The sequence below is a fragment of the Lipophrys pholis genome (genome assembly GCF_963383615.2).
Source record: "Lipophrys pholis genome assembly, chromosome: 19".
NCBI classification, from domain to species: Eukaryota; Metazoa; Chordata; class Actinopteri; order Blenniiformes; family Blenniidae; genus Lipophrys; species Lipophrys pholis.
In genome coordinates, this window is record NC_137647.1 from 9059861 (window position 1) to 9086753 (window position 26893).

A 26893-nucleotide genomic window follows, 5' to 3' on the forward strand; every position below is an offset into this window, starting at 1 on the left:
TAATCAGACTTATTTTACATGTAGAGCACGGACATGATGTCCTGTATCAATTTCAAAGCAACTCTCTTATTGTATGTACACTTTATTTCATTTCAATTCATTATATTAAGATCCCCATTAGCTTCTGAAATCTCAGTCGCTATTCTTCCTGGGGTCTCATCAAATTCAATACATGCATTTTATAAATTTTTCTTTTAAACACACACACGCACACACACACACACACGTGGAAGCTCAATGTGAAAAAACCCCATTGAAAAACAGCACATATATCCTTAAACAAGTAGACAAGTTTAAGTACGGTTAAAAAGAGTATACGACATTTGATCTAGCTTTTGCATGTGTACATTAGTTTCTTTGCTCTCTTTTTTGCCTTTTTCATTCCCTATAATTCTGCTTATATCCCCTCTATTTTTCTCTTTTACAATATAAAAGTCCCCTCTGCTCACCTGGAACACTGTCATTATTGCTGCAGGGAAGGTATCAAAGTTGGTCGGAGGGGTGCCATTTTCAAAATTAAACCTAGCAGGGGGAAAAAAATGAGGAAAGAGATGGAAAAAGAGAAGCGTGTGGATAAAAACTCGAGTTAGAGATGCAACGGATTGAAAAAGGACAGCGAGAACTATCTCGGCATCTTGCAAGTACAACCAATGTTTTCCTGACTGCTACTCCAAACATGACTCAGGTATCCCGGCAATTATGTAAAAAGCAATCTCTATTCAAGGAAAAGTAGAACAGACACTAAAAGAATGGGGGGAAAAAAAACAAAGAGATAGTTGCACTGACTGTCCTCCGAAGAGCTGCATGCCCAGCAGGGCAAAGACGACAATGAAGAGGAAGAGCAAGAAGAGCAAGCTGATGATGGACTTCATGGAGTTAAGCAGAGAGACGACGAGGTTACGCAAAGATGCCCAGTACCTGAATAACACAGACACAAAGCATTGGATTTAGTATCAGTTGATATGAGTAGACTATCATGTAATTTTAAACTAACATAAGAAATAAGAAGCCAGGACTCACTTGGTGACTTTGAAGATCCTCAATAACCTGAGAGCTCGTAGGACGCTGATGCCGAACGATGTGCCCGGCTGGATCATGGCCCACAGCACTTCAAATATACTGCCACAAATCACCTGATGACAACATAAGCATAAGTCACCATGTCTTAGTCATCGAATAATGTGAACACATCAGCAAGCAGAGAGACACGTGTGTGTGTGTGTGTGTGTGTGTGTGTGTGTGTGTGTGTGTGTGTGTGTGTGTGTGTGTGTGTGTGTGTGTGTGTGTGTGTGTGTGTGTGTGTGTGTGTGTGCGTGTGTTTTTGTGTGCGCCACTAGAACTCACAATGCAGTCGAAGCAGTTAAAGGAGGAGTTGAGGTAGGCCTGCTTGCCCAGGCCATACATCTTTATAAACATCTCTGTCAAGAATATCCCCAGGAAGATGAATTCAGCAAAATCTAGACAGAGGGAAGAAGACGGAGAGGAGGGAATGAATCTCAAAAGTGAAGAGAGCATCATCAGTCCCACATCAATCGGCTATGTCTGCAAAATGTCAAAATCTACGCCCAGACATGTATACAGTCAATGGAGGTGTTCTACAGGGCTGTTATTTATATAATAGATATGTAATGTGTTAAGAAATATCAATAAGATGCAGCGAAATATGTAAAGTTGTTTAAATGAATTTAGAATACTTTTTTTTTTTTTTTTGTCATGTTACAATATATATTCAACACGATATCTGACATTCATGATGCCGTGGTACGTTTCAGTTTTTATATGAAACTCTTCCAGTTTTGCTTATATTGTTTCACAATGGAGTTCAATCTTTGAAAGTGATAGATTTCTAATTAATTTCATTCATCCCACTTGTGTACTTCGGCATTTATATGCTGTATGTGCAAAAACCTGTGCAAGAGGAGGACAGTGTGTGCGTGTGTGCTGGACGCTTGCGCTAAATGGTTTGGTCAGCGCTTTTGCGGATTTAGTCACATTACCGAGGAATTTGCCAACGCACCGCTCCTTCCTGGTAATCTGCGATGACAGTATTTGTGGGATTGCTCTGCGGATGCTCCCATGCACGTATCCTCCACCTCATACTCACATAGAAAGTCCGAAAGTGGTTCAGGCTGGTCGTAGTGCACCACCGCCACACACATGGTGTTGAGGCCCACCAGACACAGTACGATCCAGTAGAAGGGCTGCGACTTGACTACGTGCCGGATGAAGAAACGGAATCGTCGCTCTCGCCGCTTGAAAGTCGACCCTTCGAGCTTGGAGCTCTTCAAGCTGGCACGGGCAAACGGTGAACCTGGAGGTGGAACCATTACGTATTAAATTCACTGTGAATTGAACAGTGATTTACTGGCATGATTGTTTACTGGTGGATTAGCATGTTCCTATTGTGTACAAGTAGACACGCTCATGCTTGCTTGCAAACACTGTGTAATTGGAATAAAAAAGCACATAAACATAAGCGAAGATGACAATTTCATGTCAATGTTTGGGGTAACAATAAACATAAACAAAACAAAAAAAAATCCCCAAACCCTTGATGATTTCAAAATCATAGTAGAAATATCATGGCTGAAGAAAATAATATGTTTGATCTCTATAAACTGTCACTACATAATTTGAGCTTTTGTACAAAGTGAATTGGCATTACATGCATACTGAAACAGGTTACTACATTTAAATCATAAGATCCTGGCAGAAAGACTGTCAGGAAGAAAGTCTTACAAAAAATTTAGAAAACTAAGTAAATCAGCAGTGCTGGAAGAGCAGGGATTTTGGGAGAGGAGCACACATGGAATAAAAAGCGCAGGTTAAACGTAGAGGGGAGATGGAAATCACTGACAGGAGGAGAGAATAGCAGCAGAGGAGAGGAATAGGAAGGAGAGGAGGGTCAGGTAATGCTGATATGCAAGATAAGATAGCATCTCTATGTACCTGCGGTTTGTGAGTGTAAGAGTGTGAGTGTGTAAGTGTGTGTTGTGTGAACCTAAATCTGTTTACACAGTTGCCATCTATTGTAAATGAAGGTGAGGATGAGGGTCGGTTCAGAGAAATTATGTAAGTCAACGTAATGTCCTTTAAAGTCATGGAGCCACGTCTCTGTGTGTGTGTGTGTGTGTGTGTGTGTGTGTGTGTGTGTGTGTGTGTGTGTGTGTGTGTGTGTGTGTGTGTGTGTGTGTGTGTGTGTGAGAGAGAGAGGGACAGCTTGTATCTTACCAACTGCCAAATCCCCCTCCCCCTCCTCTGGGTTCAGAAGCTCAGCTTTGCTTTTATGGTTCTTCGTGGCTCTCCTCCGAGAACCTTCAGCGTGAAAAGAAGAAGTTTACACGACAGTACAAATGTCGACCTGTTTGTTTGATTCAATAACACATATCAATACTACTCAAAGAACTCATTAATACCATCATAATCGTTTTCATTTTCATCGTCTGCCAAGATGACCTCTTCTGCAAAACACAGACAAAAACAGCATTAGTGCAGTACGGAGTCACATTAACTTTACGTCATCACGATCTGCCATTCTTTAATTAAACCTGGGAAGATTTCATCCTGCACCTGTGTGTGTTAATCACCGTTCCCTCCTTTGTTTTCTGGCTTCCTTTATGTCTTTTTTAAGAAGATCAAAGGTCTATCCCATCTATCTGCCCCCTTTATCTGCTCCTTCCAACATCTCGCATCTAACCCTCTTATCTTTTCTACATCATTTCTGGCCTCAGCAGATCGGCCAGAAACACCACAGAAAGAGATCCATGAGTACCAACAGTGGGTATTCTCCTTGTAAGCTTCAAAGGAGCATCTTTAATCCGTCCCACAGTGATGTAAATCCGTCCCACAGTGATGTAAATCGAGGTTGTCCCCATATGTACACTGTGAGTGTACCAGTGATATATCAAGTTTAAATAACATTTGAACATGTCAAACACAAAATAAGTGGGATGAAACTATAGAACAGCCCAAGATATGACTCGAGGAAGCACAGAAAACATGTAACTTAATAATTCACTTCTAAATATTGTGTTTTCCTGGTTGTAGGTGTCATTTGTGTGTGATTCTTGCACACCAGCTTTGCAGATCCACTCCAGGTAACCATTAAGTTCCCTCTCGATCTGCTGCTGCCGTCTGAGCTTCAGGAACTCGCTCCTGTTCTCGACACGCTCTCTCTCTTTGGCAAACTCCCTGCACGGACGCACAAACGCACACATTTAGTTCGCGCCACTGAAAACGCATACTTTGCGGTGTGACACACATGTTAAGTTGCACGAGTGTGAGTTAGAAAATCAATAACGTTATGCTGCGCTGGTCTCACAAACACATACGTCCTTACCCTGACAGCACACCCAGCACGAGGTTGAGCATGAAGAAAGAACCGATGATGATGAGGGGGATGAAGTACATCCAGTTCCATGCACTCCCTGAGGCATCGTTGCTCTGCGGACATCAAAAAGACTGATCAAGTTTTTGCTCTTAGTTCTTCAAATTCATACAAGTGCAGTGTTAACAGAAACCGACGTCGAAAAACTGTTTATTTATGTGAACAGCAGGACGTGACTGAGACCTTCTAGATACAAAAAAAATATTCAGTTTTAGCCTTTGAAGTTGGCGGATACACCGTTAAATATGTTTAAAGTCTGTCCCGGCACAGCGGCCGACTCATTCCAGGGTTGTTTTATTCTACACAAGGAGGAGGTTCATTTAATTAGCACGCAACATCATGTCAGAGAAAAGTTGATTTGATCTCCTGAATAAACTTCGAGCCAATAATGCCATTAAAAAGATGGACGCCGGCGCAGTCCAAAGTGCTGTCCACTTCTGTTGGGAAATATAAACAACATCAGGATGGACATGATTTTGCTTTAAGTCATCTCAATAAGTAAATGCATATCTGCCACTCTATTTAGCTGCTCCGTTAGATTAAATAATGTATACTAGACTCTGCTCCCCCCCCCCCCCTTCCACCATCACTTCCTTCTCTTGCCCAGACTGCCTTTTCCCTTCTTTTTATTTACTCCTTAATGCTTCGTCTCTTATTTTGCATTTTCTTTTGGAACTTGATTCCTCACTTTTGATTAATTATCTTATTATTGGTGTATCAGCCTCCATCATTCCCTCATTCACGACACCTCGCTGTTACCGATCGATCGCTGCACAAACTCTTCACTTCACCCTTCACACCTGCAGACACCCCACTTCTCTTTTCTGTTTTGAGATCCCTTTCCCGTGGCCTCCCCGTCTGCCTCACCCTCGTCTCCTCCATCTTTCCTCCTCCCGCTTGTATGCTAGCATTGCCTCTGTGTACCCAATGTACTGCAGACCCTTTTTTCTACCATTAAACTTTTATTGCTCCCTCTCCCCGGCAGCTGCAAGAATAACTTGGGCTGAACAGGCCCTTTTAAATATAGAGCAGCACCGGGAAGGAGGGACACAACGAAGGGAGAGACACAAAGTGAGAGGGACAGGGGAGAAAGAAAAGGAGGAAGGGATAAATGAAGAAGGGATGTGAATAAGAAGAAGAGACGTAGGGAAAGCTGAAAACTGAACAATGGAGGGGGGGGAGGAGGATCATGAGGAGGAGTAGGAGATGGGAATAGGAAACGTCTACAGTAACACTCGAAGACCCTCGTCTACCTCTGGTCGCCATAGCGACCGTTGCCACTGACAGCAGAGAAGTATTCAGTAACGGACCTGAGTGATGACACTGTTGGGAATAAGGTATCTATTTTATGGGTAGTTGTAGGTAAAAAGCAAATCTCAATTTTTGTAGCTAAGAAATCACAATTACCAATTTAAGTATTGAATTAGAAAATGATAATACTCAGACATGATGGACAAATGTTGGATTAAAGTTTGTTTACATGTGACTATATGGACACAATTATGCTATACGACAACATTGGCGTGATAATAATCTTATTTTATGCATTTGACGTTTTGATCCGTCATTGGGCTTCCCCCCCCCCCAAAAAAAGTGGATATGCCCCAGTACAAAGACAGCTTTTGAAGTATAAAGTGACCCATAAACTGCTCCCTGATTGTGCTGAAGTGTTCCACCGAGGTTCAGCAGTACGTACATAATAGAGCAGGTCAGTCCAGCCCTCCATGGTGATACACTGGAAGACGGTGAGGATAGCGAACAGGATGTTGTCAAACTGGGTGATGCCATAGTTTGGTCCCAACCAATATTGTCTACAAGTGGTGCCCTCCGGACACAGCCGCGATGGAAGCTCCGTCCCACATGGAAACTCCTCTCGGATTTCACCTGAAAGACAACACATAAAAGCAGATGAAATGGTATAATCTGTTATTGAGCTATCTGCATTGGGAAGGGGCTGAAAATTTGAGCAGTTATTAGCTGAAAATGAGGAAGCATCTTGGTAAAACTGCTTTTGTCATCACAGCGACAGGAAATCTAAGTTTAATGCCCAATATGCTGTTTAGATAACCTGCCTGCCTGCATCTCTAATATTAGCACTGCAACTATTTAAAAGTCTACCTCAGCAGGAACAGGTACAGGCTTCTCTGGGGCAAACAGGGAATTAATCCTGTCTGCACTATTGACAAACTGAACGCACACACTCACACACTCTATATGGTTTGTGGGGACCCATTTTCAAGATTCCAAGGGTTTCGAAAATTGCGTAAATGATTTGGTTACGGCAAAAGGGGCAGCACAGCTGACCAACAAGGATGGACTCTTTTTGGAGATGTTTGTGCGACAAGAAGTGAGTGCAATAGTACCATCACACATACTGGGAAGCAGATAATGTGTGTCAACATCGAGAAACCATACATTTTGGATCAGAGTTAAATATTTTTTACAGGATTCTGGTATTCTATATAGGCTTTGTGTGTATAGGCTTTGGTAACCCTCAGTTTTGGTCATGTTGGATACAGATCGAAGCCCATTTAAAGATACTAATAAAACATGAATACAAGCACGCATGCACACTTTTTCACCTGTGTGATTGTCAAAGCAGGTTGTGTGGAATTTGCCCATGTAGAACTCCAAGCCAATGATAGCGAACATGAGAATGGCGAAGAAGAGCAGCAGGCCAATTTGGAGCAGGGGAATCATGGCCTTCATGATGGATTTGAGCACCACCTGTAAGCCTGAAGCACAAAGTAAAACATCATTCAATTTTGATAAAGACAATGTTTTACAATAAGATCCACCGTGTATGTGTGTTTGACAGAGAATGACTATAGGCCTCACTTTCAATTTGAAACCATTTATTTTGACTTGAACTGGTCATCCAATTGTATAACAACAATATAGTCATGTCAGGGCAAGTCATTAACCTCATTTATGCTTTACACAGGAGGACCAACTTCGTAAGGACTGGTCACAGAGTCAGAACAGGCAGCTTTTTAACAAGTTTTACCACACAAACTGAGGAAAAAGAAGACAGTTGTACACATCCTAGTATATTATTAGTTATTTGTGTTAAGATCCCTGCCTATGTGGTCTCTGTGGCATATAATTGTTGGAAATCTATCATCGCGATGCAGAACTTGTGCTCATGTGGTTTTCACAGAAAGCTCAGTGACTTCTCTGATGAGTAAGCCCCGGTTTGCCTGCTCAGACCTGAAGTGGAGAACAGGCTATTAATAACACTGCAGTGGCAGTCGTGCTGGAACAGTACTGCCACTATAACATTTGAAAAATGAGCAGTGTGCACAGGAGAACCACTTTTAATGGTGCATTACAATAAAGAGAGGGAAAAATAACAGCTCTTTAATTTTTGTTTTTTGTTGTTGAAATAAAGAGTATTGACTTACTGGGAATACCGGAAACCAGTTTGAGAGGCCTCAATACTCGCACGGCCCTCAGGGTCCGCAAGTCGAAATCTGAACCCACAGTGGACAGAATCCTAAAGGGAAGAAGACAAATGCACGGGAGCGTGCACAGCGAATCAATATTCAAGCCAGTCAGGCTTGTCACTGTCAGTCAACCTCCCTCTCTCGCGCTTTCTCTCGCATACCCTCGCAAACCAATGCCAGGTCATTACAAAGAATTGGGTGAGCACTGTATGTAAATCCTGTAAGAGGCGAGCTGATCAATAGAGCTGACAAGTGAAGTAGGACCAAGAAGTGTATCAAGATGAGAAGAGGGACGGGCTGAAGGGAAGGCAGGGTGTTTTGTGTCAGAATGAGAGCGGGATTGTAAATGAAGAAGGAGAACGATGGAGAGATGGGGAGGAGAGGGAAGACGTGAGGATAAAGACAGTGGGCCGAGGAGAGAAAAAGGCATCAGGAGGCAGAGTGAGAGAGAAAGACAGACAAAGAGAGAGAGAGAGAGAGAGAGAGAGAGAGAGAGAGAGAGAGAGAGAGAGAGAGAGAGAGAGAGAGAGAGAGAGAGAGAGAGAGAGAGAGAGAGAGAGAACGCTCTGGCAGATGGTAAAACAAAAGGACATGCTGACGAGCTCATATCTGCCTATTCATATTCTTGGTACATTTAATGTTTCTCTTCAGTCCGTCAACACAGCACAGAGCGAACAAGCAGAGCGTGGCTTGTGCTGCTGCACCTGTATGGCTGCGATTCGTCTGAAAAGCAAGTTGTAAACAGCATGCATGTGTGTGTACGTGTGTGTGTGTGTGTGTGTGTGTGTGTGTGTGTGTGTGTGTGTGTGTGTGTGTGTGTGTGTGTGTGTGTGTGTGTGTGTGTGTGTGTGTGTGTGTGTGTGTGTGTGTGCGTCTGTGCTGGAGAGGGTTAAGATGTTCCTCTGTACCGCCAGACTTCCAGTCAGTCCCCCTTGTCTGACGCGCGCCGTGAATCATCCTACTTCCCACTTCTTTCACTCTTCTTTCACTTCCTCTCTCTTTCATTCTCTCTCTCTGACACATTTCTCCTTTCCTCTGTTCTAGTAAGAGGCCCAGTGACACAGCAGAGCCTTAATCACAGGTTTAAAGTCCAACTACTTTGTTTGGAGTCTCACAAACTCAAAAAGAGATTTCAAAAGCAAACCCCCCGACTCAGCGCTTTCGGGGTGGAAGTATACTCGCCTGTGGTTTTGAATTGGTGTTGCATTACCAGGAAGCCCCTAACAGTGGAGGGTGCTCCATCAGTAGTATAGGTTTGGGTCCTTGTAATGACATTGTGTGATATCAAATGCCTCATCAGTGGTTGGCTTGTAATAGAGAGGGTCCCGGTTTGGTCAAAAGACATTTCTTCATTTCAACTGCCTGTACAGCTAAAACATAAAGCCTCATACTAACACATTGCTGGATTGAAAAATCCACCCAGATCATAAATCATTCAGACACAAAATTGGCAGAAATGTTAATTAGTACCACATATATGCCTTGACAATAACGTTTATCACCTTTCAAAACAGCATGCAGGTGGAATATCTGTTGGAGAAACTTTTTTTTTTTAAACTGAAAATGAAATATTATGTGAAGCTTTTGAACACTCTTACAAATGGATCCATTCTATTCTATTCTATTCTATTCTATTCTATTCTATTCTTCTTTGGGCCATACAGTGGCATACAGGTTGGCGCTTTGGTCTCGTAGTAAGAAGGTCTCCATTTTCTGTGTGACGTTTGCATGTTCTCCCTGAACATCTGAGGATTTTCTAATTCTTCCTTCTGCAGTACAAAAAGATGCATTTAAGTTTAATTAGTCACTCTACAATATGAAATGACTTCATAATGACTTATGAAAGGGACTGTGTGATTGGATATGGTTTGATATGGGAAGAAAATATATTTGTCATATGTGTTCTTGTTTTTGCAACAAGAAACTATACGTATAACTGCAAAGCAAGCTTTATATTTTCGACAAATTGCCTTGTGATTTCACAATGTGATCATCATTATCAGAATATTTACTGAGTTTGTTCTCCAATACACTCTAATATAGCTTTTATTTAGTTTAATTCACATACGTGCATCTCATACAACATGTGTAATGTAAATGTAATGTATATTTATACGGTTGGCAAATCTGAATAACAAGGAGGTCATAGAGCAAACTTTGCGACAAAACAAATCAATGATTTATTGCTTCGCTCAAGGATACATTAGCATGTTGGCAAAACACATAGATGCAAGTAAAGATGCTGATAAAATGATATATGCACATGATGTCAGACAGGAAGGTGTTTTTTTATGCTCTTTTGATGCATTATTTTCTTCTGTGGATAAAATCTCTCTATATGCTCTCATGCATGGAATTATCAGCTCACTCACTACACATATATTGTCCCACTCCAAGTATATCAAATCAAGATTGAGTCCAGATGTTAATTGTTGGGTTATTGAGTGTTGATTGTGAAAACATCTGCTGAGGTTTATGTTTAGTCATGCATTGTTGCACCTGCATAAATATTAGTCTTAAACTCCACTTATTCATTTTTTCCCCCTCACCTTTCTTTGTCAGCGATGAGAAGAAATAGGTTACAGTGGAAAAAAAGCAACGCCATCATCCTTCCCTCAAGTTGGAAACATCCTATCCTCTGGTTTCTGCACATATCGCACCCTGCATATATTATAAATGAGTGCGTCTGTGTTTGCATTATTGGTGAGACCATTTGAGTAAAACCTGCCATTTTAAATTACTTCACATCATATATTCATGTGATGTGAGGATGATTCAAGTAAGAAGGGAGAAAAAATGGGAGCAGAGATAGTGATGACAATGACAGTTTGGGTGACACTAGTGCTGATGAGATGATTTAAAAAAAACAAAAAAAAACTAAATCTGTTTCTAAACAGTGTTGGTCGTCACAAGCAGTGTCAGACCGATGAGGCAGCACCTCATTCACACCGTCTCCACGGTTACTGGGCCCTTTCTCATTCATAAGTGTTTCCATGGCAACGGGGACCTTGGCTCATTGATAGAATCTCTGGATCACCTTGGTAACAGGGCCGAGGGAGGAGCCAGATTGATTGTTTTTTTCTTTCTTTTCTTTCTCTCTTCTCTTTTTAATGCAAACGTCTTGCAACACAAACAAACACGAGCACACATGTTCATAAAACAAATCCCTGCACACGGAAACTGGGTTCAAATCAAAGCTGAAACATAATTATTTTTCTCATAGCGTGCCTACTTGAAAGTGGGTCATATGGATTATGCTGTAACACTATCCATCATGTACAGGTGAACGCACAGGGAACGACACTGCCGACACATGGCATGAAGGAACTGAAATGAATAAAGAGAATCACATCGGACAGTATTGTTAATGCAAAATCTCTACTGTCCACTCTACTTGGCAATTCAACATATTGTACAAACAATATTTTTTCCTTTCTCCCCCTCCATCTGCTTTTTCTTTGCTGACTAAAGCTCAATGTGGCCAATTATCTTAACCCACTTGGCTAAGTAAATCCCTTGATTGCTTCTTAAAATTCAAACTCATCTTTCTTTGTCCCCACTGTTTTTCTTCATATATTCAGTTACATTGGTGTGAAGCTCCACTTTTATATTACAGCTCCAAGAAATCTGGTTTTGAATAATTGCAGTCTTCAAATTGTTGGAAGGTGTGAAGAGGAATGTGAATACTTGTTTTAATGTGTCTGCTCTGTGACGAGCTCATGGCCATGGAAAGCGTCTGACCTCTCCGTCTTTCCCCATATCATTAAATTGATTGTAAAGAATGACCAAGTAACACCGAAATCTCTCAGATTATTGCGTTACTTGAGGAAAGCCTATCTCGCAAACATATTTACATTGTGCAAAATACAAAATTGAGTACTAGGATTACTTCATTTCAAATAAAGAAATTCAATATATAACCTGGTTTGGGGATTATTTAAATTATACTTTCTGTTAGATTTTTATTTTTATAGCAGTTATTGTATTTTGCATGTGTAAATGTTGCCACTGACAAAAACTGTCAAACTTTTGAGGAAAGGTTCAAATAGGGGTACTTACACCCTGATAGAAAAAAGATTAAGTTGTATTATACATCTTATTTTAAAAAATAAATCACTCGTGCCGAACAACTCCAATTTAACACAAAATGAGAAAAACCCAAACTAAACTGTGGTACAACATCAAAAAGTATAACAGATAAAAACCTCAAAACTCCAAAACTAAAAATATCATTACTACAACATCATAAGGAATATTGCAATGTCACATGCATGTAACATGAGACAGAGTTCTCAAAATATTCCATTGTATGTTTAATAACACATATTTTTTTTACTAAAAGTATCAAGCTGGTTTGTAGGGAGATTGATGAGGAAAACTCAAAAGGGTTGCAGGTTAATGGTCAGTGACTGATGCTGTGTTGGTCTTAACAAGGTCATGTTTGGTAACAAAGGGTAACCAAGTATTTGTAATATAAACACAGTAAAAATCTAAAGTATTTAAATTTAGACTCACCAGTATAGTTGAATATTTCAAATTTTAATGGTTGAAAAATTTGAATGGGGACATTTCAATGGTCTTTTTGGTTCTGTTGCTAGATGAACTATGGAAAAAATATGAATGACTATAACACTGAAAGATCCCTGATCGAATATGTGCAAAATTTCCATTCTTTTAGTTGGTTTTATATTACTGACAAAAACCAAATTTCATTCCCTCACTTGCCTGAGAATCTTGCATCTAAATAACCGGAACGAGCTTGCAGGAAGGCAGAATGCAAGGCTGTAAACTAAGGATAATTGGACTAATAATCAATAAAGGGTATAAAAAACAACTAGCTTACTCTCTGTGCCAAACCACTCTGGCAATTTACAGCGAGAGATAGGTCACGACGCACACACGGGTGCACACAAATCAGATGACATCCAACGAGGCCGTAAAGTGAACTATTAATCTAGCAAATCTATGGGGACATGCTAAGTTCCGCTTGTATGTTTGTCTTAGTGTGTGTGTCTGACGAGAGCGACTGCAAGTGAGAAGGAAATGGAAAGCGGTGTTTGAAGTGGAAATGTGTGTGTGTGTGTGTGTGTGTGTGTGTGTGTGTGTGTGGGTGTGTGTCGTGGTCAGTGTGTTATCAAAGGTTTTCACCAGAGGTGGGCAGAAAGGCCAAGTACTCTTTCATCTTCAAAGACCTGTGCCACTAAAAACACTACCGCCGTTCACAGAAAGCACACCAAAGAGTGTGTGTGTGCGTGTGTCACATGTTGACATCGGACTATAACGTTTCAATAGAATATCCTTTAGTATAACCCTTCTCTGTATATTTTCATACAACTTTTACCTTCTTTGTGTATTAGTAAAGAAACCAGCTGGCGAGTAGAGAGGACTGCGTGGATTTAAACTGTTTTCAGCAAGTTTCCATGACAAATAAGCGCTTTATTTTTGCATAACTGAAATGTCATTACATATATCTCTTTTTTTTTTTTTTTTAAGGTTTCCCTTTTTTATCAAACAAGTCTTCCAATACAAGGTCACTTTCACTGGCACCCAGGGTAATATGTCGGTTTTTTGATTATACATTTCAAATTTTTTTCAAGTGTTTTATTTCTTTAGCAAAGCCTTTTTTTTGGTCTATTTATAAATTAACCGACTTTATTTTAGATTCTTGTACTTTAGGGATCAGTACTCACGAAACAATGATCACCCTGAGGCTGTCGAGGCTTCATAACGGTAAAAATGCAAACTTAAGAATGAACAGAGCAAATTTAACAATACAATACAGTAAGGTTTTATTTGCTAGAGTTCTTTTTTTTTTTTTATCAAGACCATTTGCTTCCACCGTTTTTTGTCTCTCTGAGTCTTACAACTTCCTGTTGTCTTGCTGCCACTCGTCTTCTCACCTCTCCTCCCTCTTACATTCACTCGGTTGTGCCAAGCGGAGAACAGTTTGGCTTCATGATTGCTCTTATTAAAGTATCAGGACATACGGCCAGACCGAGTGCTCACTCAGCACCTGCGTGTGTGTGTGTGTGTGTGTGTGTGTGTGTGTGTGTGTGTGTGTGTGTGTGTGTGTGTGTGTGTGTGTGTGTGTGTGTGTGTGTGTGTGTGTGTGTGTTTGTGTGTGTGTGTGAGCCTGCGAGAAAGGGGTGGGCAGAAGGAGGTGGGGATCAAGAGATTCACTGGTGCTTTGTCAGCAAAGATGCACAATGTTTATGTAAGCAATGAAAGTCTCCAAATCACCACATGCACACACAGAAACATGGAATGACCTCAACGCAACAGCTTGTGCCAGCACTTCCACTCAGTCACTCCACGAGACGCATTAACATGGAGCAAATTCTACTATCAGACAGGAAAATGAATGTGTCTAAATGTGTGTTTTAACAGATAGAATTTGTGCAGCTGGCGAGGAAGCGCCGTTAATCCTCGATTAATTCTTGAGCACTACACTGGGGAGCCTCAAATGTTGCTCAGACATGTACTTAAGTGATTGAGGAAATTGTGATTGCAACAGGAAGACATTGAAAAGCATTCATTACACATCACTCTGCATCACATCGATTTAAATGGCATCAATCTTTAAACATAAACTACATCCACACACCAACAAGTGACAGCTATAAACACATCGCAGCCGCTTACTGGGGTTTCACAAGAATGTCTGTCATAGAGGAAGTGACATTTGACATCGTACTTTACAGACCTTTGCAATCCTTCCCCTTTGCCTCCACGTTCTCCATTTTTCCGGGCATTCACTATTTAAAGATCATAGGAAGATCAGCTCTTTCTCTTTGAGAGCAAAGTGTTTTGCTATTGCATTTGGCATTTAACTCTTCTGACATTTCCACAGCTGAGCATTGCACATGCTCCCTGGTCTGCAGATGTGTATGTTGTACCCTCTTAGTAGGAAGGCCCTGCGCAACTTCTTTCCATTCCTCCCCACTGGATTTCTGTCACTTCAGAGCTTGCAACGCCTGCAAATGTTTCTTAGTCCCACTCCTCTTGCCTTCTCTCCGGTGTCTGATCCGCCTCAGCCCCCCGACTCTTTGGGACTCTGTATATATCGCGGTGACATTTGTTCACTACCCAGGCTGCTGGCTGCCTGCAGTTCTGTTCTGTGATCTGACTGCTGCCTTGCACAGAATGGGGCCATTCATTAGGGCGAAGCAGCAGGGAAAGGACACTCACACACACGAACATGGTACCAAAACATATGACAGCCTCTCCGCAAACCCTTTAATCTGACCGTTCGGAAGTTAAACCGAGGATGTGTAATATTAGAATCTCGTGCGTGCGTTTTTAGACTTTGCCTGTATTTTTCACTCACCCTGTAAGCACCACTACGAAGTCCATGACGTTCCATCCGTTTCTCAGGTAGGAGTTCTTGTGGAAGGCAAAACCAAGTGCTAAGATCTTTATTCCAGATTCAAAACAGAAGATTCCTATGAAGTACGGCTCTGTGTCGTCCTGAGGAGGACAAGAAAAGGAGGCAGAATGGCAGAAAGAGGAGAAGGTTAGAAAATCCTCAAACGTGAGCAGAACATTTGGATTTTTAGATCTTACTCTATGAATCTCCAGCTGTATCATAAACTCACATATGACACTATAAATCATTTCCCGTTTAACTCACCAGGCGTTCAGACAACGGTGTCTTGTCCCCATCAGGCAAATGTTGCTCCAGAGCCAGGACGATGCAGTTGGCAATGATGGTGGCGAGAATCATCCACTCAAATGGAGTAAGGAAGGTCAGTCAAGGAACAAATCCGAACAATATTTTTCCCTCACAACAAAATGCACATAAGACCAAAAAACACCATCTTGAGATGACAACTTTTCTTTTTTGTTTCACAACACAGTGTTTTTACCTCGGAACATTTGTTCCACCTGGTGAATGATTAAGCAAACACGTGCTGCACTAATATTAACGTTGCTTCCTGCTGGCAGTGGGGGCTTAAATTAATCATGCACATAAATCTTTATCATCAATAGTCCGTCTCTGTTGTGGCAAACCAGACCAAAGCTTTGCAGTAGAAAATGAGCCACGAGGCTGGAAGGCTGTAAAATTAAGCTTGGCTTTGTTTTGTGTTGACCCTTAAAATAACTGGCCTGGGAAATTACACCGGAAAAATTATGTTGCAAATAAATATGTGAAGCGGCATGGTGTGGGGGCTTTAACACTCGCGCCTCGAAGCAAGAACATTCCCAGTTTGAGGTTGGTTTTTTTGTGTGTGTGTGTGGGGGGGGGGGGGGGGCTTTCATGGTGGAGATAGACTGTTCTATCTATGTAAGTTTCTGCCTGGGGATTCAGGTTTCCTCCCACAGGACAAAAACATGCATTTGATGTTAGCTGGAGTCTCCAAATTGTCTGTAGGTGTGAATGTGAGTGTGTGCCTCTCTGTGTTAGCCCTGTGACGGACTGGCGACTTCCCCAGGGTGCACCCTGCCTTCTCCCGTAATTGGCTGGGATGAAAATGGATTGATAGTTGCAGAAGGGAAATATCGTAAATCCTGCACATGTTACAATCCCATGCATGCTCAGTGCATCTATAGGATTTATTGTCAGCCGGAAGCTCAAACACTGTGCGGAGGAAAGCGTGCCTTCATCAGATAAAAACATCATGAACAGGGATTGAAAGATGAGTGAGAGCGTCAAGCACTTAGAAATGAGAGCAATGTTTGTTGAGGCGCTGTGGGGCTTCTGGACAAGGCAGAATCAAAACAATAATAACGAATTAAGTGACAATTAGTCTCATCTCAAAAGTCAAAAATGAGGGCCGAACACATGCAGTTTGAACGGACCGAGTGGAGTAAGTGAACCAGCCAGGCAGCAGGAGCAGAGCGGAAATGGACGATGTCTGGCCTACACACACACACACACACACACACAATGAGCAATCATTATGAGTCAGTTAAATATGTTCTGCTAAGTGTATTTTCTACTAACACACCTCCCACACAGACCAACAAAACAAACAAACAAACAAACACACACACACACACACACGCACACACACACACACACACACACACACACACACACACACACACACACACACACACACACACACACACACACACACACACACACACACACACACACACACACACACACACACACACACACACACACACAAACAGACACGGGCTCTATCAGAGTGTTAGTGTGTGATAGCATGCCCGGACACTGAGTGAGATTTACTGTGACATCACCATTTGGCTCTATGCACATAACATCTCACAGCAAGCTAAATGAGCAGGAGCGAGGGTGAGCAAGGACGGAGAGAGAGGGAGGGAGAGGAAGAAAAAGTATCCTATTGTACATCTTAATGTGTTTGTGTTTTTCTCTCACACGCCCCTGCGCGCACACTGACACACACGGGCAGCGTCTTAAATCATTGGCCTTTTCTCATTAAGGTCAGGAGATAAACACATTTAAAAGGAGACAGTGATTGAAAGACAGAGTATAGATGTGTGATGGAGACAAATAGATCACAAAGAAACAAACAAGAACGAGCAAACTAAGAAAAAGAATCCTATCGGAGAGGAATAAACCTGGAAAAAAAAAGGGTGTTTTATTTTTATAGGTAATATTTCAATGATGTGTACATATATCAACAGCTGATAAAATAGCCGGTTTGTCGCTTTGAAGGGTATCATAGAGTATAATGCACCCCCATTCTCTTCATTCTCCTCTTCTTCACCTTTTTCTCGTCTTGCCTGCCTCCTTTGGGAGCAGCCGTTCCCATGGCAGTAGTGGGAGGAGGGGAAAATTGAACGGTAAAGAGGCAGAGAGGAAGCTATTTATAGAAACATACATCGTACTTGTGCATGTGTGAAACATTTTTACACGTACATGCACGATGTCTACATGCGTGTGTGTGTGTGTGTGTGTGTGTGTGTGTGTGTGTGTGTGTGTGTGTGTGTGTGTGTGTGTGTGTGTGTGTGTGTGTATGTAAACCTATGTGCGTCCAGTCAAGACAAAAGACAACTGAGACACAGGTCAAAGCCCACAATGTGTGAGTGTGTGCGAGTCGATGAGTGTGAGTGTTTGCGATCACGCGCGTGTGTTTGGCCACTCTTACCAGCCACACATTGCTAGATCACCCAGGGCACCGCTCAATTAGCCTTTTAGCCTCCCAGCTATGTGTGTGTCTAATTGTGAGTCTGTGTACATGCACAAATGTATGTGTATGTGTAGGACTGTGGGAGAGGCCAGGGTGTAGCTGACTGAAAAAGGGAAAGAGAGGAAGGGAGAGAGGGTGCGACAGAAGGAGAGAGACTGATATAGAAACAAGGGGACAAAGGGACAAGTGTGTGTGCGTGTGTGCGTGCGTGCGTGCGTGCGTGCGTGCGTGCGTGCGTGCGTGCGTGCGTGCGTGCGTGCGTGCGTGCGTGCGTGCGTGAGTAATGGTCCTCACGAGGAATGACTGTTCGCTGTGCGTATAGGCTGTATGATGATCGTTTGGCACATTTTGTCCCTGCATTAAATTTCAAGGTGCTGCAGGATTTTCTCGCTCATTTCCATGGTAAAGTGTGTGTGTGTGTGTGTGTGTGTGTGTGTGTGTGTGTGTGTGTGTGTGTGTGTGTGTGTGTGAAATATTTACAGAGGCACAAACGTCCTTAAGGATGTCCTGGGATTCACACCAAACACACTACCGGTAATTCTCATCAGTTCTTCATTATTGTCATGTTGATATCTGCAGTTAACTTACAAAGACTTTTATCAATATCCAGCATACATTACTCGTCAATACGTAAACATTTGACCTGATTAGCCCTAGTTAATTGCCTATTGCCAGATTAAGTCGTGTTGACTTGCTGGCATTTGCAAGTTTGATGATGGCGAGAAAGAAGGGAAATGTGTTTAATGAAATTGGTGTTAAAAAAAAGAAAAAGTGAAGCACTGGCAAAGCTGTGGTTTGAGTCTGGACCAGTCCTTTCTGTGTAAAGTTTCCATGTTCTCCCTGTTAGTGTGTGAGTTCTCACTGCGTGCAGAGATTTCATTTGGTTAATTGGTGACCCGAAATTGCTCTAATTTGTTCCTGTCTCTGTGTTTGCCCTGTGATGGACTGGTGAGCCATCCAGTGTGTATCCTGCCTTTGCCAAATTTATTTTCTGATTGGCTCAAGCAGCCCAAGATCCTAGACTGGAAAAGAAAAATGGTACAGAAGACGGTTTGTGTGAATGGAAGGGTGGCAAAGTTGCCCATTTTTACCTATAACTACACTGGAAAAATGGAAAATGGTGACAAAATAAGCATGCAATGACAGTGGGGGTCAAGCTTATACTGTCCATTCATCCATCCATTTTCTCTCTCATGCATGCATAGAAATAACATGTAAACTCCACACAGAAGAGCCCCCGAGTCCAAATGGGAGACTTTCACACTACGAGACCAGACTGCTAACAACAACACCACTGTGCATCAGATACTGTCAATGACTTAGCAAAATGCAATGGATCAGAAACACTCATTCATTTGTCAGCTTCTTCCAAAGCTTATTTAACTCTGTTTCTTTATCTTTTTCAGTTAAGAAATGGGTGTTAAGCCCCAAAACTTTGCCATGTCTGATATATGTTCATTCACTGCAAGAAAGAGTGTCATATATTGGCCATTGCAGATAGATTTTTCCCCTATATTGCGCAGGAATTAATCAGTGAATTAATGACTTTCTCTTCGCCATAAACCCTTAATTATGAATCTCTTCTTTGTCCTTCCCAAAATGCTATATATAGGAACATCAGCGTTACGAGGAAGGGAATGAATGTGGGTAAAGAAGAGTAAGCTCTCCCTGTGTTTCTCTCTCTCTCTACCGCTGCCTCTGCATATGGTGGCTTTATATCATCTGTCTAGGTGCGTGTCTTAGTGTGTGTGTGTGCGCGCGATTATACTCCGCAATCAGGACAGTAGTAGGTCGTAGACAAAAGTGTCCGTCCAAACAAAGAAGAAGTAGGACCCTCAAAGTACTGGCACTGGAGCCAAATGACGCACACACGCACACACATACACACGTATATATATACGCACTTCTCCTGGTCTTTTCTTAACCTTATCCATCACAGCTCTTGTGCAGCCCTTGATGCGAACTCTCACTCCCCTTCCTCCTCAGTAAAGCCTGTGCCTGTTTCTCACTGATATATTGCCCTTTCTACCCTCCTCGCTTAGCCTCCTCTCTCCCTCCAGTAACCCTCTGCTTCTGCATTTCCATCCGTTTCATCCCCCCCCCCCCCCCCCCCCCTTACCTTTTTCTACATCTTTTCCCCTCACATTCTCCCATCATTTAATCCCCTTCACTTCCCAGTCCACCATTCGTGCCGCCAAGCTTGCTCATCAGTTAGCTCAATCTCTATCGTGCCATCTCCATTCAGAATCGAAAGGAAGAGATGGAGCGAGGGCGAAGGAGAGAGAAAGGGGGTACTGAAAGGGAGATGCAGTGTCAGCAAACACACCAGGACACAGACAGCCGGAGACAGTATGAAAAACAAGGAAGGAGAATTGGAAAATATCAGGAGGGTTAAACTGAAGAAGAGAGGAGAGTGGGAAGGAGAGGAAAAACAGAAAGAAAGAAATTGTCCTGTGGGCACAGACATGATTGAAAAGAGTGAGTGGTGAGGAATAAAAGAGAGGAAAGGCAGAAGGACACAGCGGAGGGAGGGAGGAAAAACAACAAATGGAGGAGGGAAAGAGAAGGGCAGAGACGAAAAGCACAGGGGTGCCGAATGATAAATAAAGCCGGAGAATGACAAAGGGGTGCGAGGGTATTGCAGTATTTTCCTTCCCCGAGCAGTGTGTATGCTGCGCGGAAAGTAGGTTAGTGGCAGAATTCACACACGTACATACAAGTATCTATAAAAGGAGGGGAGATGAAAGGATGAGAGTGGGTGGAGGACCATGCATCACGCTGTCACATACAGTATGCATGTTTGTAATGTATGTATGATGTGTGCCACTGACACGCGGCACAGTGTGCGGTGACTGCAGTCATTGAGCGTCGGAATACTTCTCACCGCCAGGTAAGCGGATGCAGACGTACATATAAATATCTTTCACAATAGGATACCAGCTTTGTGGAAGACATGAAAACATATGCTTCCTCAGAGATGCATTAGGAACATATATTTAGACATAGACCGAGCTCTAATATACCAACAAGCTATTACACGACGCCACACACTCCAAACCAGCTGCTACCCTTTGGGAGGGTGCCAGCCTTCCCATCTACGCACCTTCCTATTACACCTCCCAACAAGCCATGCCTACTTATTTACTATGGGTTTGGGTAACTTCTAGTGGCTGCAGTGGATCTTTCAGTTGCTTTCTGCTTCAAAGTGTTTAGGTGATGATGGTCTGATCAGCCTGTGAGGCAAATTTCAAAGGACACATGCAAAAAGCAGGATCTCTCTCACAGTGACGCTATCCAGTTCAGATCCAGCCTTTCTATGTAGAGTTTGCATGGTCTATCTCTGCATTTGGGAGTTTAACTATAATTTCCTCACACGTTCCAAAACATGCATTTGATAACCCGACAACCCTGAAATTAATAGAGTGAATTAGGTGCTGGGCGATCCATAGATTTTCTGACCATTCCAGCATCTCAACACAGTGTCCCAGTGTTTCTCATGACAAATAAGCCAAATAAATAAAGAACAACTGGGGAAACTGCATAGCTTTGTGTGCACACTTTGTGTCAAACACTCCAAAAGTGACTATAAAGATAGTTGTGCCATGATTGTACATATTTGGTTGTTTGAAACTGAGTAAATTCTAAGGCTATTCAAGTTCCAATCTCAGTTCCTGCTGAGTTTTTTTCTTATATGCTCTCCTCAAAATGGTGTCTGACAGCTCGTCTTTCCAGTAACAATCTCAGTGTGATCTATAATTCAGCCTGTTTAATTAAAAATGGGCTGAATTTGTAGTTTCTGTTTGACCACCATGGAATTTTAGGGTGTGGTCCGATCTGCCCAAATGACAAATACATAGCCATTAAAAAAATGTTTGCAATATTTTTTTGAAAGTATTTATTTTATATTTATTCAATTTTACTCCTGCTTTCTTAATATTTGCACAATGTACTCTATTTGTATGCTTTTACATTTAAATCCGTCCATCCGTCCGTCCATCCGTCCGTCCGCCCATCCATCCATCCATCCATCCATCACTGTCACACATGGTGTAAGAAGGTAATTATTTTGGGCTTTGTTCACTCCTTGTCCTCAGCTGGAACTAATAAATGTACTGAGCTTCTCTTTTTGCTTTGCAGAAATCCATCTCAATTGTTTTAAAAGAAAAAAATATGCCTCAGGAAAAGGTTTTGTGTTGTTTCCAAAAAGGAGACAAATGGAAAAAGTTGAACTCATATGTGAGCAGCCTTCCCTTTTTTTTTTTCTGCCAGTTTATTTATATCCCTCACTCTTTTCTCCTCTCTCTGTGTCCTGTTACATTATGCAGCAGCAGCAGAACGGCTCCAAATGATTACTTCACTTTCTTGTCACTTTTGCCTCTAAAGCAGTGATTTGATCAAACGAATTTGATTAGGCAGTGTGGTTGAAACCAATCTAATTATTTAGATAATCTGCAGCCATAAAGATAAGAGGCGTGGGTAAAGTGATTAGTTTTATTCGTGTACTATAGAATTTTAATGGAAATTTCAGATTTTGCGGTTAAGGTTTTTCTTCATATTTCATATGTTGCCTTGTTTTGTTTTGTTTCTAATATCAAAGCAACATCAGAATTTGAAAAAAAAAAAAAGGTACCCTTGATGTTAAGGAAACAAGCTTGTAACCTAAAGGTTTCTGGTTTGAATCCCGCTCCCAGCAGCTCACCAATCTGGGTCCTTGGGCAAAGCCCCTTAACCCAGAGGTGATACAGTGTACAACTAAATCAAACATGCATATCACAAACTCAAATGTTTGTATTAATTCATCTTAGCTTCAACCTGCAAGTCTAAAATTGAGGAGTCAGAAAAGTGCACATCGCAGTATCGTGTTTGTACTCTCATTAGCGGATGCTAAATAATGTCCCACATGCTGTACGCCTCCCAGAAGCAGCAATTCGCTTTGTCTTCATTCAACACAAAGAAACAAAATGATCTCCAGAGTAAAAAAATATTGTTATATTATTGACAATATCCCTCAAAGCAAAAACTGATTCGTTCAATTTGTCCGGTCAACTCTGTAACTTAGAGCAGTGCTACAAAGAAGAAAAAAAATATCTAACTATTGGTTCACATCTGACAAGTCGACAAACAATTGTGAGCACCCAAAGGCCCATTTAACCCTGCTTGGCCTCTTTTAGTCTTAGTTAGCGTCAACCGGAGTGTAGAAGCGATGCGGCCGCCCACTCCTCCTTCATGTTTATTCCGCACAGCATATGTTGCGTCTCTATCTCACCCCTGCCACTGTCTCTCCCTCATCACCCACATATAGCCGAGTTGCCACTTTGTGAAAGATGCTGACGGTGGCGTGTGAATGTGCTGTGCGCAGCGTGTAGAGTAGCTGAGTAGCAAGTGACATGTTTTTACATTAGCTTTATGTTCGGGCGCTGTGTTGATATGAAGCGCGTTTGTCTACCTGACAGTGCCTGGTGACTGAGCTCGCTTGTATCTCACCGCCAATGTGTGTTTGTGTGTGTGTGTGTGTGTGAGCTTGAGTGTGTGCCAGCACGCCCTGCAGGTAGAGCGCAGGTTTCAAGCAGGGTTTGTCTCGTAACAGCCACGACACGTGACCAAAAAATAAATAAATAAATAACACAAGCATGAAAAAAAAAATTGATCCATCACAGACTTCCTCTCTCTATTTTCTCTCTCTTCACGTATCCCAATCCCAAAAATAGCTCTGGCCACGTCACTGCACCCCTCTGAAACACACACACATTTTCAAAAGTACAACACACACACACACACACACACACACACACACACACACACACACACACACACACACACACACACACACACACACACACACACACACACACACACACACACACACACACACACACACGCATACGTCCAAACTTGCCACCATCTGAATTATTCAGCAGAGCCTGAACGCACAGCTAAGAGAAAGGGGGATGAGAAAAACTGAAGGGAAAGGAAGGAGGGAGAAAGAAAGAAAGAAAGAAAGAGACAACAGCCTCCTATCAAATGGGCATACAATGAACATGTATGGACGGACACTATAGATCTGGGGTTAGAAGAACAAAACAATCTAACGCAGTCATGTTTGATTTCTTTTTAACAGAGGTTTTTTTTTTCAAGCTCGTCCACTGTTCCAGCAGCATTTACCAACACTCATTTCAGGCACCAAAGTCAAACCCTCATTGGTCTGTAATGTTCACATCCCATCTAGGCTTTTTGGTTCTATTCAAACAAAAAGATTTTTAAAGAGTGAGACTTCACCTCAGGTTGGATACAACTTTCCTAGAATCAAAAATGTAAAAATGTTAGAATTTCGGACCACAACCAATATGTTATGTCACAGCAGAGATTTTAAATAAAGACAACAAAGGGTTGAAAAAAAAACAACAACCTTCTTGTCCAAAACAAAAAAGTGTCTCCAGGTGTGAATGAGTGTGTGATCGTGTGTATCTTTGTGTTCAGCCTGTGGTGCCGAGCACACATCCCACTATCTCCCATAGCCAACTGGATAAGGCCATTTAGAAGATGGACGTAACACAATACGATTGTATTGTAAAAAGAAGAAGAAAAAACATCAGTTAAAATGGTAAATAATGAGAATAAAATCACAGAAAATGAGAAAGAGACATTAAAGGGGCGAGGGAGTGGATTGACCGCTTTAACTGAAATCAGTATTTCTTTGTCGAGATATCCGAAACCTCTGCTCAATACAAACTCTGTTAAAAACATACACAAGTACATAAATGGACGCACACGTCAATAGGGCTGTGTCTGACATCAAGTGAAGATATAACCAAAGAATAAGTAATTTTCTTTAAGAGGAAACGGGTTTTATTAAAGTCATTTCATTCTATCGGTTCTAGAAATACCCGATTGTTGACATAAAGGCACAACATATTTTGTCTGAGAGGGAAGAAACCATGAAACGAAATGTGAGAGGATGAGGCTTTTCTTACGAGCCTTTGTGTGTTTTCACGCTCATGCAAACCCCGGTGCCAAGTCTGCCCGTAGGGGCGCGGGATACGGATCAATTCACACATTTATTACCAGGCGGTCAAAGGTATGAGGCTGGCAGATTGAGCCCAAAGGACACACACAAACACCCACGCACAGGACGGGAAACCGTGGCACATATGCTGCATAAACACACACGCGTGTCTCGTTGCCACCGTTTCTGGGTAAACCGAGGAGGAGGTAAGCTGCAGCTGTCAGGACGTTCAGTAGAATATCCTCCAAAACTTCTGACAAATCTCTTAACTTTGCTTCAAAAAAAAAAAAAAAAAAGGTAGAAGCAGCCTTGTTAGATGTGTCGAGGAGAAAAGGGTGGAAAGAAACGAGAGAGAATGTGGCAAAACTTCACTTCCTATACATCAAAGGAAGGGAAAAAGGGAGGCAGGAAAAACGTGTCTTTCAGGGAGAAGGTTACACTCACAAGTGTGTAAGCGTGTGGTTCCATTACTCACACTTCATGGTAGCGGATAACATTTGGTTTTTTGGTTAAGACTCCATTTAGGCTGATCTGCAGGCATGTGGCTGTTATGGTGATGTAATGAACCAAAGAACAAATGATAGTAATTTCACTTTGTGTGTCTCAGTGAAAAACAAAAAAACAAAAAACAAAAAAAAAAAACAGTTTGTGAGTCCAGACTGCAGCCGAGCTGTCCATCTCTCAGTATTTGTCTCTCTACCACTTTCGGTTAAATGATTTATATGCAGTCGGACAGTTTGATTCCCTCTGTCCCCCTTCTCTGTTCTCTCTCATTAGCCTATCCCTCCATATAATGTCTGCATCTTACTGACTTTCCTCCTCCCTCCTCAGTGTCCGTCTTTCCACAGTCCTTCATTCTTCTTTGCTCCGGCTGCATATTGGAAGCCAGGCAGAAACAACCTTTGACCACAACTCATTAACACTGCCCTTCCTCTTAAAGCATTTAAGCACACGTCTAACCCTGCATCCCAATGTCAAACTAACTAAACTTACACATCACTTGCAGCAGTTTTGGTTGCATATATATGTGGCCAAACTTGCAAACAATCTTTATGAACAAGAGTTTTCTTGTTACTTTTCTTGCATCTCCTGTTATATTTAGGTTGCCCTGATGTATGAGATAAAGACTGTCGGACATTACCAGAATGACTTAAGAGGACTCCCAAATCAGAGTGTCCATTTACTGATGTGTGTGTGCATGTTTGCTAAATTAAAAAAAAAAAAAGAAAGAAAGAAAAATTGTCAGGATTAGAAAGTCAAGCTGGAAGATGGACTTGCATGCAGCCACATACACACATAGAACCAAGCTGATGTTGAATCTGTTTAGTTATCAGCTGACAGTAGCAAGCTGGAGAAAGGCCAATAAATAATTTAGATTCTGCAGTGAACATAGATCACTGACTTACCACGTCCAGCCAAAAACACCCTCTCTCTTTCTCAAAATCACTGTTCCTGGGTGTGTCTCTAATCTTCACGTGTCTGCTACAATGCCGTATGTGTCCTCGAGTGTGACGTGCATACAAGTATGAGACTATAATGGCGATATCAGGTATCAAATCTAAACACACTATAATACTGAATAGTATTTCGGAAAAAAAGAAAAAGAAAAGAAAAGAAAAGAAAAAAGCCGGGTAATCCAAATTTGCTTTCACATGAATGACTGAAATGGTTTCATAAAAACTTGCAGAACTTTTATTGGTGCAGCCAGTGTAAGGTTTCCAACAACCAAGTGAAAAAGATGTTCCGCAACCAGGTATTTAGAAACTTGTCAGCATTAGCAAAAAGCCACCAATGTAGTTCAAAATAGACATGTTGAACCACATTAACATAAATAAATCTTCAACGGTAATTTGATCTCTCATTGATCCTGCTTCAGACTCCATCTTTGACTTCATTATGGAACTCGAAGCTTGAAATAGACGAGGACACAATA

General features: G+C 41.8%; 1 protein-coding gene across 1 annotated transcript in view; it reads right to left on the bottom strand.

The window, feature by feature from the left end:
- cacna1aa (calcium channel, voltage-dependent, P/Q type, alpha 1A subunit, a) overlaps positions 1–26893 on the bottom strand; it is a 79734-nt gene that overhangs the window by 45922 nt on the left and 6919 nt on the right. Inside the window, 14 exon segments of the mRNA XM_080487224.1 lie at positions 450–522; positions 787–918; positions 1021–1133; positions 1345–1457; positions 2105–2311; positions 3232–3315; positions 3417–3461; positions 4076–4191; positions 4340–4443; positions 6084–6271; positions 6970–7122; positions 7792–7883; positions 15161–15300; positions 15464–15559. Of these exon segments, the coding sequence (XP_080343350.1) occupies positions 450–522; positions 787–918; positions 1021–1133; positions 1345–1457; positions 2105–2311; positions 3232–3315; positions 3417–3461; positions 4076–4191; positions 4340–4443; positions 6084–6271; positions 6970–7122; positions 7792–7883; positions 15161–15300; positions 15464–15559 (1656 nt within the window).